This window comes from Bidens hawaiensis, unplaced genomic scaffold (assembly GCF_021521415.1).
Source record: "Bidens hawaiensis isolate Kalapana, Puna unplaced genomic scaffold, B.hawaiensis_p1.1 tig00010570_1, whole genome shotgun sequence".
NCBI classification, from domain to species: domain Eukaryota; kingdom Viridiplantae; phylum Streptophyta; class Magnoliopsida; order Asterales; family Asteraceae; genus Bidens; species Bidens hawaiensis.
In genome coordinates this window covers 325,776-338,934 of record NW_027491808.1, presented here as the reverse complement: position 1 = coordinate 338,934, position 13,159 = coordinate 325,776, and the positions used below count along the sequence as shown (strand labels likewise).

Here is a 13,159-nt window from a genome sequence, read left to right as displayed (position 1 = left end):
GAAAAAGTTTTATCAAAGTCAAAGTACAAATTCATTTTTTTTCTGACTTATTTGGTTTTACAACGAATCGAATTTTGAATGTTTGAATTAATCTAATCGAATTTCGAGTTTTGAAATTTTCGAACTCATATTAGATTAAAAAGTTTGATTCGAATTTGGATACAATTCGAAATTCGATTTGAATTCAGCCATTATAGTCATGTTTGCGAAACTTTTACAAACCTGAAATTTTTTAACATAAAAAAGCATAAGCATGAGACAATTTACCGATTTAGGACATCAGGTTTGGATGTAATTGCATTGTAAGTATTTATGTATTTATAATAAAGTTAATGTGACAAATTGAAAATGAATATGGACCATTGGAGTATAAACTCGGAGCACCGGCTCAGGCTTATACGAAATGGGATGCACAAACGGCGGTGGGTCTAGGAACCAGTGTACCGTGGGTCATGCGCAAACAAGATGATGCCCATGATCCTGTTGTATTCTTCTTGCATTAACAGAAGAGTCTAAGCTTCATGTTGAAGAGGTATGTAGAATATGATGGCTTATGTAGGAGCGAGAAAATGGGCGGGCCTGGCACTGGGTTAAAGTATCCACTTCACGTTATCTTGGATTTATAGCCTTCAACTTACGTGTGTGCATTTTGTGGCTTGTGTAATGTAATATACTAATCATGATATTTTAAGAAAGGCATTGATGGAAAATAAGTGCATTAATATAGTTATAAAAAGGTAATGTATTACTACATTTCTATTTTCTAACATGTGAAACGAAGACTCACGTTAGTAGGTTTGGGAAATTTTTGAAGACTATATATTCCTTGAATAATAATTTCAAATGTATAAATATTTTTCAAGCCTTAACCAAGTTGAACCACATAGGACCGACTGGAACGGTAGTTAGGTGATGGTTGATGGATGGTGGCTGGATGCTTAGGGTGGTGGCAGTGGTGGCGGAATGGTGGTGATGGGTGGGGGATGGAGGTTGAGGACTGTGGCGGCAGTAGATGATAGAGGTTGAAGATAGCGTGTCGTGTGTGTGCATCGCTAATCTTTTATCATGATTTTTATTTTTATTCTAAATGAGACTCACATGATATTTATTAATGATTTATGTATTTATTTTTTATACCGAGGGTAGTTTGGTAATTTTTATTTGGACTTAACTGAAAAATTTAACGACGTTAGATGCTAAGGACCGCCCATATTATGAGAAGACAACTATAGGGCCCAAATGTGAATAGCTTTCTAATCCTCGGGATCAATTGTGTAGTTATTAGCCGCAAGCGTGCAAAAACTATAAACCACAAGGATCAACCATGTAGTTGCTCCAAATTTACTCATCAACATTAAATTTTCTTTATAAATGGTGAAAAATGTTTCTCCAAATTTACTCATCAACATTAACTTTTATCTCTCATTCACTCACAACTACTTATAACTTCTCCAAACAATATAGTGAACCGGTGAACCCAGTGACAACATTACCGAGGAACTGTTGTGAATGCCCTTATATATGTTGCAAAAAGATATGGAATTAAGTGTTCGGAACTTCCTTGCATATTCTATAACATCAAAATATTTAAATGTTGAATTTTTTTTTCTAACGGTAACTTAATAAAAAATGAAGATATATTTATATTTGTCTTTTTCGTAACGGCTAGTTTTCCCCTGTAAAACACTTGTATTTACTTCTAACAGTCACATCCAGCTATCACATCTTCTTTCCAATCTCTCATTCTTACCTTTTCTGTACAATTCGATGATTAGATATACAGAAACATTTTAGGAAACCATTAAAATAATTGAGGTTTTTATGAATTTGAGTCTGATTTTTTATATCTGATTGGATTATGATATTGAAAATTGTAGGTAACAAAGTCCCAGATTGCATCCTTGGTGGCAGGGGTTTTCTCCAACACAGAAGTAGCTGAAAATAAGGTAATTAACTTTTTGCTGTTAGAACTTAGAAAAGCTTAAAATAATTGAGTTACTTCTTTATACATTATTATTATTATTATTATTATTATTATTATTATTATTATTATTTATGCAACAAATGTTATTATTTTTTTCTTTATTAGGTTGTGGAACTTTCTACAAGTCCAGAGGCAACTGCAAGGCCTGTGAGTGAACTTTTCAGGTAATATGTGAAAATTAATTTATGTTAGAAGTGAAAATTTCGACCCGTTTGCTAATGAATATTTATCTCAAATGGGTCAAACTGAAAAAAAATCAATAGAAATGGAACTAGGGGTGTAAATGAGCCGATTCGAGCCAGGTTGGGCTCAGACTTGAGCTCGAACTTAAACTGGCTGGCTTGGCTTGGCTCGGCTCGTTTATTTTAACGAGCTGAAAATTTGAGCTCGAGCTCGGCTAATAAACATTTGGGTTTGAACGAGAGAGTTGAGCGATCTATTGAGCGAGCCACGAGCCGAGCCAACCATGGCTTGGGCTCAACTCGTTTATGGATCGAGTCGGCTCAGCTTGTTTACAAACAAGCTTTTTTCGAGCCAGCTGTGAGCTTTTTGAACAACCCTAAATGAAACGAGTCAAAACAAAAAAAAATCAATAAAAATGAAACGGGCCAAATGATTTGAAGTTTTGAACGTTACGCCCTGTTTAATCAAAATGTAAATTCTAAATAATGTTATTCAAAATAATATTTTGTACACTTGGCCCATTCCAATCTGTATAAAATTTATATATTCTAACCCGTTACCCGACCTGTCCATTTTAGCGCGATTCCCGTGGACGTTAGGCGAGAAGCTTATTTAGACGCGATTGCAAAGGCAGAAGCCGTTAAAGCAGCTGAAGCCGCAGCAGCCAAGAAAGAGGTTGAAAAACCGGACCCAACTGAGGACTTCCAAGAACAGGCCCAAAAGTCCTTCACAAACCTCGTGGCCCGATTTAAAACCGCCACCAGCAAAATCACAGAGAAACCCGAATCTGAGCCCGAGCCCACAACCGAAGACGGGCCGCGCCCAGATGGTGCACCCGGGTTAGCCTTGTCATGGGGAAAACTAAGCTCGGGGTTTGCATCAGCGGTTAAAAACAACTCGATTGAGCTACCAAAGGTCCAGATTGCAACGGTTAGGGGTCAAGCCAAGGCCCGAACCCTGCAACCCAAGCCTGCTGTGGTCAAGAAACCCACAGCAGCTAAAAAGGCGGCACCACCCGTGCAGCAGCCCAAACCGAAAGAGTCGAAAGCAGAAGTAAGGAAGATTTTCGGGGGCGTGTTTCAGCAAGAAACCATTTATGTTGATGATTGATTAATAGTAGTAATGTTTTTATGTTCATATGTGAATTGTAGTTGAATTCTTGATGCTTGAATGCTGGTTTGATCGGCTCGAGCATCGACTTATTTTCACGTGTATCTGAATTTCGTATATTTTTTCCGAGTTGCTATATAATTTATTCGGGTTTAAAAGTTTGTGTTTGTTTATAAAAGTTCATGGTCATGTCAACCCGAGCACAACATGGTTTATTATGCCGTTTACATATGAGTGCCTAAAACATGATTATCTTCATATCTTGTTTCTATGGTGTTTCGGGTCGTGTAAGAAACATTAATATGGTTACATAAGGGCATCTCTCTCTATATATTACGCACAATAATATTAGTTTTGATACCTTCTAAATATGATAATTTGTGTTTTGGTGAATAATAATAATAATACCTTCTAAATAATAATAATAATAATAATAATAATAATAATAATAATAATAATAATAATAATAATAATAATAGTTTGAGTTGGTAACCTTTTCATGATGTAACTCGGTATGTTAAATCATTTCATTTGTATTTACACTTAAAAGAAAAGTATCAAAACAACACTTAAGGACTTCATTTGAATGCCACTAAAGCATGACCACACGCATTCATCGTCCGTTAAAGCATTGAAAGTGGCATAAAGATATGGTGAATCCATGATATAGAATTATACAAGAGGGCAGTGATTTAATAAAAAAAAAATCTAAATATTAAACTATGAAAGCACATAAATTCTTGTATATTGCTTGGTTGCAAGATAAAGAAGAGAAATAGTGAAACAGTCATATATTTACGTAATCGTTTTATACAGTATATCATAGTTAAAATAACATGTATAAATGTTTTTGTGCTTAATTGAGTGCCCTTCAATGAATATAACATTTTTAAAAAACCTTGTGAACATTTTTTATGTGTTGTAGTTGTATCTTATAGTTCAAGTAATAAGCATAAATATTGTTCACGTGGCTAGAAAAAAGATTTGAAGAACAAGCATGGCACAGCATTCAAATTCACAATCAACATTTTGAGGTTGATAAAAAGAATTTCCTTGAAGATCAATTTCATTTGTTCAGTCCTCTACAATCAAAATGCTTATACAAATCCATAAAAAATTAAGAACTATGAGAATAGGCAAATCTATGATCATGATCTTATTATCCTTCTTTATAATCTTGATGTTAATCTTGATCTTTTCTACCAATCCTTGTTCTCAAACAACCCAAATCCTATTACCCAGTTTTAATCTCAATTACTTCAAGAACACCCATAACACCCTCTACTCAAATCAAGAAGTTGCGCCTACCAACATTTCCCATATCGTATTCAGCATCACAGGTGCAGTTAAAACTTGGCCCAAGAGGAAACACTACGTAGAATCTTGGTGGCGCCCAAATGGAACCACCCGCGGCTTCCTTTTTCTAGATCAAGCCCCCATCCAACTCCTCCCCTGGCCTCCAACTTCACCACGTGTATACATAGCTAATGAGACCATGAGCCAAAAAGGTGTCCCTTACACCATTAGGATCGCGAGGATGATTAAAGAGACTTTTAAAGCGGATAACGAAGGTGTGAGGTGGTACGTGATGGGGGATGATGACACTGTTTTCTTTTTGGAGAATTTGGTGGATGTGTTGAGGAAATATGATCATAATGGTTATTACTATGTTGGTATGAATGCAGAAAGTATAATATCTAATACTCAATTTTCATTTGGGATGGGATTTGGTGGTGCTGGATTTGCTTTTAGTTACCCTCTTGCTAACATTTTGGCCAAGAATTTAGATGTGTGTTTAAAGAGGTACAAAGATCTTCATGGGAGTGATTATATCTTGCAATCCTGTGTGGCTGATTTAGGCGTTTCAGTTACTCATGTAAAGGGTTTTCATCAGGTAAATTCATCACATTTTTCTGTTTTACATGAGTAAAAATGAGCAAAGCAGAGCATGAGCTCGCTTAAGCTCACGTGCGGGTAGTTTAGAGCTTTATTTCTAAAGCTCAAGTTCCACCCATGAATGGTTTTTTAAACTTGAGCTTGGTTCAGGCTCAAATCATTTGCTAGTACTAATTATTTTTACTATTTTTATTTATCTATATTTATAACTACTTTTATACATATTTAAAACTATTACACTTATTGATAACATAATATGTAGTATGTAATTATTATATATAATCATAGTCTTATATATAAATTATTATTATGTAAAATGTATATCTAATATATTTAAAAATATATAAATAATAGTCTTATTTGGGCAGATTGATCTACATGGGGACATATCAGGTCTTTTATCAGCACACCCACAGGCACCTTTGGTCTCCCTCCACCATCTTGACATGGTTGAGCCGCTCTTCCCCGGCATGGACCGCCCTCAGTCACTTAACCATTTGATGAAACCCGCAAAAGTCGACCAGTCAAGGCTCTTCCAACAAAGCATCTGCTACAACCATCCCAAAAACTGGAGTGTCTCTTTATCGTGGGGATACTCGGTCCATATTTATGAAAAAACCATGCTGCCGAGCCTCTTACAGGTACCAATACAGATGTTTGCAGAATGGCGAGCAGGAGCCCGGCCCGCTTTCATGTTGAATACCAGGGGTCTAAGCAAGAATCCTTGTGACATTCCTCATTATTTTTACTTAGATTCTGTAGATGAATATCCGGGTGACGAGGGGAAGCAAAGGCAGGTGGTGGTGACGAGCTATGTTCGGAGGTTTCCACGGCGGCAACCACCTTGCGTGCCAGGCGGGAATTATTCGGTGAATTATGTCGAGAAGATTCTCGTGATCTCACCGGCGACACGACTTGAAACAGTAAGCCCGGTTAAATGCAATGTTTTGCTTTCAGCCAGTCATTTAACCCTTCACAATTCACACTGCTTGTTCACTGGTTGAACTGGTAGGAGTAGTTAAACCATAGGAATTTATAATCAAATTTTAAAAAATAAAAATTTACACATTGCATAAAATTTAAATAGTATAATGTTTAATTTATATTTAAAAGAGTATCTTGTTTTTCAAAAAGAAATAAAATAGTGAAGAGATTTTTTTAGATTGTTGGAAAAATAATTTTATTTTATGTGCAAGAGATGATGTTCCTGAGTTCAAAACTAATAACCTATATAAAAAATTTATATTTAAAAGAATATCTTGTTTTCAAAAAGAAATAAAATAGTGAAGAGATTTTTTAGATTGTTGGAAAAATAATTTTATTTTATGTGCAAGAGATGATGTTCCTGAGTTCAAAACTAATAACCTATATAAAAAATTTATATTTAAAAGAATATCTTGTTTTCAAAAAGAAATAAAATAGTGAAGAGATTTTTTAGATTGTTGGAAAAATAATTTTATTTTATGTGTAAGAGATGATGTTCCTGAGTTCAAAACTAATAACCTATATAAAAAATTTATATTTAAAAGAATATCTTGTTTTCAAAAAGAAATAAAATAGTGAAGAGATTTTTTAGATTGTTGGAAAAATAATTTTATTTTATGTGCAAGAGATGATGTTCCTGAGTTCAAAACTAATAACCTATATAAAAAATTTATATTTAAAAGAATATCTTGTTTTCAAAAAGAAATAAAATAGCGAAGAGATTTTTTAGATTGTTGGAAAAATAATTTTATTTTATGTGCAAGAGATGATGTTCCCAGTGGCGGACCCAGGATTTTTTTTCAATGGGGTCCCAATTTTTTCGGTTTACAAAATTTTTCGGGTCGGTCGTTATTCGGGTCGGGTCGAGGCGAGGAACATAATAAAACACGGAACTATGGTGTCATTGGAAACGAGTAAGTAGAAAGAATCTAAATTAGAAACTAGATGAAACATACACTTTTAATTCATACCCGAAAAACATGAACGTAATCTATATATATGGTCTTACATAATTGACCAAAACATGAAAAATAACTCTAACACAAATAAATGATTAATTATAATATACATACACAAGGTAAATAATAAAAGAATATACAAAATCCATGTTAACATTATATATGTTGCATAGTGATAATGACTATATGAGAGAAATTAACAAAAAGCACAAATACCTGACTGAATAACTAAGACTAGGATATTAAAAAAACAACAAAAAAGGAGTATGGTGGGGCTTGAACCTACAACCTCTCACAAGTAAAACGAGGGACTTTCCACTATACCAGTTCAATCCTAATAGTATGGGTTCCAAGTATTAATTTTTATGGGGTCCTTACAAAATTTAATATACCGTCTCTAAGTAATTTTTAAAAAACATCGGTGTCCCGGGACCCCGATCGGACCTATGTGGGTCCGCCCCTGCACCCCAAGAACTTAGATAGCTATAGAAACTGGTTTCATTGATCAAGCAACTTATAGAGAACCCTATATTAAAATAGAATCACTAGAAGCAAAACAATGAAGATAATAGCTTACCTTGTTAGGTACTTAGGTTTCCTCATTTGCCTCAGGAACCTCTGTATTATGAGATTATAATCTCATGAATTTATAGACAATTTGAGAAGACATTAGGCAGGAATAGAAGTCTCATATGTCACTGTGTCTAAATCCATTTATCAAAAAAAAAAAAGCAATAACAAAATCCTTATAAAGTAACCTCACTAATTTTATCACTGTTATATTTTTATTTACTTTTTATAGCTTTAGAATAATTTCACATCTTCAATACGTTTTTTTTTTGCAGCACTAGTTTTATCTGTCTGGAAACCCATATTGTAATAGTATTCCAGTTTACTGTTAACTTTTTCTACTTCTGAATATTTCCTATTCACTGCAGGAAGTTCTGAAAGAGGCGCCCAGTTCACAGTGGTAAGCAGAAAAAAATATATATATCTCCTAGTAGTTTTAAAACCAAGGGTTATAGTTTTCATTACCAGTCGGACTGTATTATAAGTTTTATAACTGTTATGAACTGTAAACTGATGATCTTAGGAAGACAAGGAGAGACTTGAGAAGCAGTTGCATGATATGGCAGTAGCTGTTGAGAGATTAGAGAGCAGCAGACAAAAGCTACTGTCGGAGGTTCACATTTTAATTTATTATGTAAAACTATCAACATCATTGCTTGAAACATAATTTCTATTTTTTTGGTGTGCAGATTGATTCCCAATCTTCTGAAATAGAAAGACTCTTTGAAGAGAATTCTAGCCTATCAACAGCTTATCAAGAGGCAACTGGCATGGTCACACTCTGGGAAAATCAGGTAAAATGCTTAAGTTTAATGTTCTAAACCAAACATAAACCACATCACTTAACATGCCTTATGGATCTATTCAGGTAAAAGATTGTCTGAAGCAAAATGAGGAGCTTCGTATCATGTTAGATAAATTAAGAACAGAACAAGCTAGTATATCCACCATCAATGATCATGAGCGTCAAAAACGTAATTTGGAATTAAATAACGGAGCGAGTGAGATTTCTCAGGCTTACACCGCCGAAGTTATATCACTAAAGGTTAGGCATATAGTCTTCTCAAAACTTATCTGATATTTCTCTTTTTATGCGCATATGTCTATATTTTGCATAAAACCTCTAAATGATTGAAATAATATGGTCATGGATGCAGGGTCAACTAGCTAAAGAACAAAGCAAGGCTGAGACACTGTCTGCAGAGGTTTTGCAGCTCACGGTTCAGCTCCAACAGTCGGTTCAAGCCTACAACGGTCTTGCTCGCCTGTACGGTTATCTCTTTGTGCTTGTTATTTCGCTGAGGTGGTGATTCTGACCCGTTCTGGATAAACGGGTCAACCTAGGTTATGCTTTGCCTCTTAACGGGTCACCCATGACCCCATATTCATTAAGCTATCTAGAACATTTAATTTTAAAATTTTGATCATCACTGTGACAATATTTGTTTAAAAAATAAATTATTCTAAATCCAAGAGGAGAATACCAAACGGGCTTGTTGGTCGGTCTTATCCAAACCATACTAAAAGTCACCCGTTACACCAACCACCCATTTGTCGTTTATGTTATTTCCTTTACCATTACAATCGTTTCTAACTGTAGTTCATTAATTGCAGCTACAAACCCGTGTTAAGGAACATTGAGAACAATTTACTCAAAATGAAGCAAGACGGATCTTTGACAGTGCAGTAAAAACCAGGAAAGCTTTTGCTCAACACATGCTAGCAAACCATACTTAAAGGATAATATAATCTGTATTGTTTTATTTATACTGGTTAAACCAAATTTACAGTATTTACTAGTTTGCCATCTTTAGTTGTGACATTTGGAAGACCAACATTCATCATTTATCTTGAATCTTGATCAAGAAGAAACCATACATGTATAGAGATTGGGAGTTAAATATGCTTACAAACATTACCAATAATCCCCACACGAGCAAACCCCATCTTGAAAACGATGTATGCGGTTCACATCGCGTACCAAAATCTCTCTATCTGCAAACTTAGACACAAACTTTGTAACCGAATGACAATCTTCACATAACCGTAAATTTTTTGTTATCCTAATTGTTTCTCCTTTAGAGCTATTAATCAACCCGAATGCAACCGCCAGTTTCTCACTATGACCTAATAAAATCCGTTCTTTTTCCATCTCATCAACGTCATATAACACGACTTTAGTCTTGGGTTGATACCCGTATTCCTTCATCTCCATCGATAATTTGAGTAAAAACGCGTGAAGTTGTTCAACGTGTGGATTGAACTCATCAACTGATTCAAACGAGTATATCTTCTTCTTCACTTCAATCCAACTACATCCAGCCTTCTTTTGAAGCCCGCGGGATTGTAAAAGCTTCTTCACCTTTAACACTTCATCCCACAAACGGGCTTCTGCGTATATCTCAGCTAAAAGTACATAATTCCCTGCGTTTGTGGGCTCAAGCTCAAAAAGCCGCTTGCTTGCCCTCTCGGCCAGTTCAACATCGCAGTGAATCCTACACGATCCAAGAAGCGAACCCCATACTTTAGGCCCAGGTTCCATTCTCATATCTTGTATAATCTTGGCTGCCTCATTTAACCTGTTGGCCCGACCCAAAAGATCCACCATACATGCGTAATGCTCCACAGTTAACCGCATGTTATGATCTCGAGTTATGGATTTAAACAAGTTTTTCCCTTCTTCCACAAGCCCCGAGTGGCTACAAGCACCAAGAACGCTCACAAACGTTATAGGACTCGGGTCACCCTTGTTTGATATCATTTCATTGTAAACTTCAATCGCCTTTTCACCAAACCCATGCATTCCATAGCTTGAAATCATCGCGTTCCATGAAACAACATCGCGTCTAACCATTTGGTCAAAAACCCGTTTCCCAACTTCAAGTTCACCACATCTCGCATACATAGTAATCAAAGACGCAAGAACCGGCAAAACCGAATCAAGACCTCTTCGTAAGATGTAACCATGCAATAACCTCCCTTGTTCCAAAGCTGCAAGCACACCACACGCTTGAAGAACACTAACCATCGTCACCGCATTCGGTTCCAAATCACGAACCTCAACCATCATTTCCCCAAACACTCGAAGCGCATCAAACGGTCTCCCATTCTTAGCATAACACGCAATCATAGCACTCCATGAAACCACATTCTTCACACCGATTCCATCAAAAACACGACCTGCTTCCAACACACACCCGAATCTAGCATACATGTCAACCAAAGTAGTCATAATACGCACATTCTCATCAAACCCATGTCGCAAACATGCGCATGAACCTCTTTTCCCTTAGGTAACAACGAAACCGAAGCATCCGACGCAACACACGCCTTCAGAATATAAGTATACGTAAACCGATCCGGCTTAATCCCGGACTCGTTCATACATTCTAAAACCCTAAACACATCTAACCCGTCATCAGAACCTATCAAAGCTTGAAAAAACGCATTATACACATAAACAGTTCTGTGAGGCATTTCATCGAACACCTTGCGTGCATATTCAATTTTACCCAAATTCGAATACAAGTTAATAAGTTTAGTTGCGAGAAATGGGTCTTGGTCAAACCCGTCATCGATGAGGTGGCGGTTGACGGTGACGGCGTCGGAGAGTGAGTTTTTAACGGCGCATGATAATATTAAGAGCTCATAAGTGCGTTGAGTTGGGTTGGGTTATTGGGTGAGGATTTGGATGGCTTGTTTGAGGTGGCCTTTGGCACACAGAGATTGGATTAAGTGGTTGTTGGTGGTGGTGGTGGGGTGGAGCGTGACGGAGGTGTGGTGGCGCGTGTGGGAGTGAGGTGGGTGGTGGTGGTGGTGGAAGTGTGATTGTTGGATGGTTTGAGGTGAATGGTTAAGGTTAAATAACCACATGAGAGAGAGTTAATTATCCGGTGATGGGTGGCCGGAGCTCCGGTGAATTCGGAGTTATAAGCAGACAAATGAGAAGATAGATGAAGGAACAGCCGTGTCGCTCGACTATATGTAGATGGTATGTTTAAATTGGGTCCAAGTCAAAATGAGAAGGATTTATGATTATAAACAAAAATTAAAAATAAATAAATAAAAAATCATAAACTCAAAATTTAATAAAAAGACAAAAAAAGTAAAAACAAAAAAATGTTTCCATCGTCTTACTCGTTCTTAAAAAAAAACTCAGAAAAGACATAATGTGAAAAAGACCATTGTGTCTTTTTGTTTATCATTGTGTTTTGTGTTTATTTTCGTCATTGATTGTGTCTTTTTTCCTTAACATTCTGTCTTTTTTTTTTGATATTGTGTTATATCAGTCAACATTGTGTTATATTTTGTTCGGCATTGTGTTATATTTTGCGATTTATTGTGTCATTTTTTAGTTATAATTGTGTCTTTTGTTCATTTTCCTTATTTTGTCTTTTATCTCTGCATTGTGTCTTTTCGGGGGGGGGGGGGGGGGTTGAATGAGAATGATGAGGGAAACATTTTTGTTTTTTAAATTTTTAAAATTTATATTTATATTTTTGTGTGGCCACAAATCCTTTTCACCCTTCTCATTTTTGTCTCCCTTTGTATTTTAACTTTTCATGTTTAAATTTGGCTCGAGCACGGTTAGTTTCGAGTTCTTTTCATGTCCTTGAATGAGAATGATGAGGGAAACATTTTTGTTTTTTAAATTTTTAAAATTTCTATTTATATTTTTGTGTGGCCACAAATCCTTCTCACCCTTCTCATTTTTGTCTCCCTTTGTATTTTAACTTTTCATGTTTAAATTAGGCTCGAGCACGGTTAGTTTCGAGTTCTTTTCCGAAAGCTTGAGATCGGTTTGTGAGTTATTTTTTTAACTAATTTATTATTTGTATGTTTTGAAAAAAATTAATAAAAATCTTAAATGATTCTAAGGTCGGCCCGAACTCGTGTGATACCTTAAATGAGCTAAAGTTTGGTTTGAGCTCGGCTGTGCGGTGTGAGATTAATATTATGGAAGTCCAAAATTGGCAAAACTTAAAAATACACAAGGCTCGTTAAAGCTTGACGACGAGACTAAACGAGCATTCAATATAATGCTGGAGCTTGATAACTAAATGAGCTTTATTTGAGACTTGGGATCAGCTCAAGCTTGAAAAAGCTCAACTCGTTTCAAGTTTTATATCGAAACAAGCTCAAATAGCTCGTGAGTGGCTCAGCTCGTTTCCGCTTCTAATAGACATGTGCGCCGTATAAAAGACCCAAAGAAAAAAATTATTTGTTTTTCATGTGTATCTTAAAGTTATAAATTTTCAGAAAAACACATATTTTCCACTATAAAACTTAAAACACCCACAATGACTATCTTTTTCGTTAGTCTGGATGATGTCGCAGTGGAGCGGACGAGCTAAACAAGGATGGCCTTGTTGTGGAGGTGAAGTCCACGAACATGTCCTTGAATTCAGACGAGGAAGCGAACGGAGAGATGGGCCTACCTTCTCTCTCTCATACCATAATTAGAAGAAAATTA

At 35.9% G+C, this 13,159-nt stretch overlaps 2 protein-coding genes and 1 pseudogene across 2 annotated transcripts; 2 read left to right on the top strand and 1 right to left on the bottom strand.

Annotated features, from left to right (window-relative positions):
* Nucleotides 1-253: 253 nt before the first annotated feature.
* LOC143535642 (protein PLASTID TRANSCRIPTIONALLY ACTIVE 16, chloroplastic-like) lies at nucleotides 254-3,435 on the top strand. The gene is made up of 4 exons (XM_077029848.1): nucleotides 254-283; nucleotides 1,878-1,946; nucleotides 2,090-2,148; nucleotides 2,746-3,435. Exons 1-4 carry the CDS (start codon nucleotides 254-256, stop codon nucleotides 3,275-3,277), a joined length of 690 nt encoding a protein of 229 aa, XP_076885963.1. The 3' UTR covers nucleotides 3,278-3,435.
* A 2,391-nt stretch (nucleotides 3,436-5,826) lies between these two features.
* On the top strand, nucleotides 5,827-9,489 carry LOC143535641 (uncharacterized). Its single transcript, XM_077029847.1, has 7 exons — nucleotides 5,827-6,172; nucleotides 8,055-8,086; nucleotides 8,210-8,299; nucleotides 8,376-8,480; nucleotides 8,555-8,731; nucleotides 8,844-8,953; nucleotides 9,301-9,489. Exons 1-7 carry the CDS (start codon nucleotides 5,827-5,829, stop codon nucleotides 9,374-9,376), a joined length of 936 nt encoding a protein of 311 aa, XP_076885962.1. The 3' UTR covers nucleotides 9,377-9,489.
* Nucleotides 9,490-9,601: 112 nt separating this feature from the next.
* LOC143535676 (pentatricopeptide repeat-containing protein CRR2, chloroplastic-like) lies at nucleotides 9,602-11,559 on the bottom strand (annotated as a pseudogene).
* Between the last annotated feature and the right edge of the window lie 1,600 nt (nucleotides 11,560-13,159).

Excerpts from the sequence above, each read along its gene's own strand:
- LOC143535642 (XM_077029848.1), top strand. The coding sequence starts at position 254 with ATGAGACAATTTACCGATTTAGGACATCAG. Across the intron at positions 284-1,877 it reads TTACCGATTTAGGACATCAG|GTAACAAAGTCCCAGATTGC; the intron begins GTTTGGATGTAA and ends TGAAAATTGTAG. Across the intron at positions 2,149-2,745 it reads CCTGTGAGTGAACTTTTCAG|CGCGATTCCCGTGGACGTTA; the intron begins GTAATATGTGAA and ends TGTCCATTTTAG.
- LOC143535641 (XM_077029847.1), top strand. The coding sequence starts at position 5,827 with ATGTTTGCAGAATGGCGAGCAGGAGCCCGGCCCGCTTTCATGTTGAAT. Across the intron at positions 8,300-8,375 it reads GACAAAAGCTACTGTCGGAG|ATTGATTCCCAATCTTCTGA; the intron begins GTTCACATTTTA and ends TTTGGTGTGCAG. Across the intron at positions 8,954-9,300 it reads TACAACGGTCTTGCTCGCCT|CTACAAACCCGTGTTAAGGA; the intron begins GTACGGTTATCT and ends CATTAATTGCAG.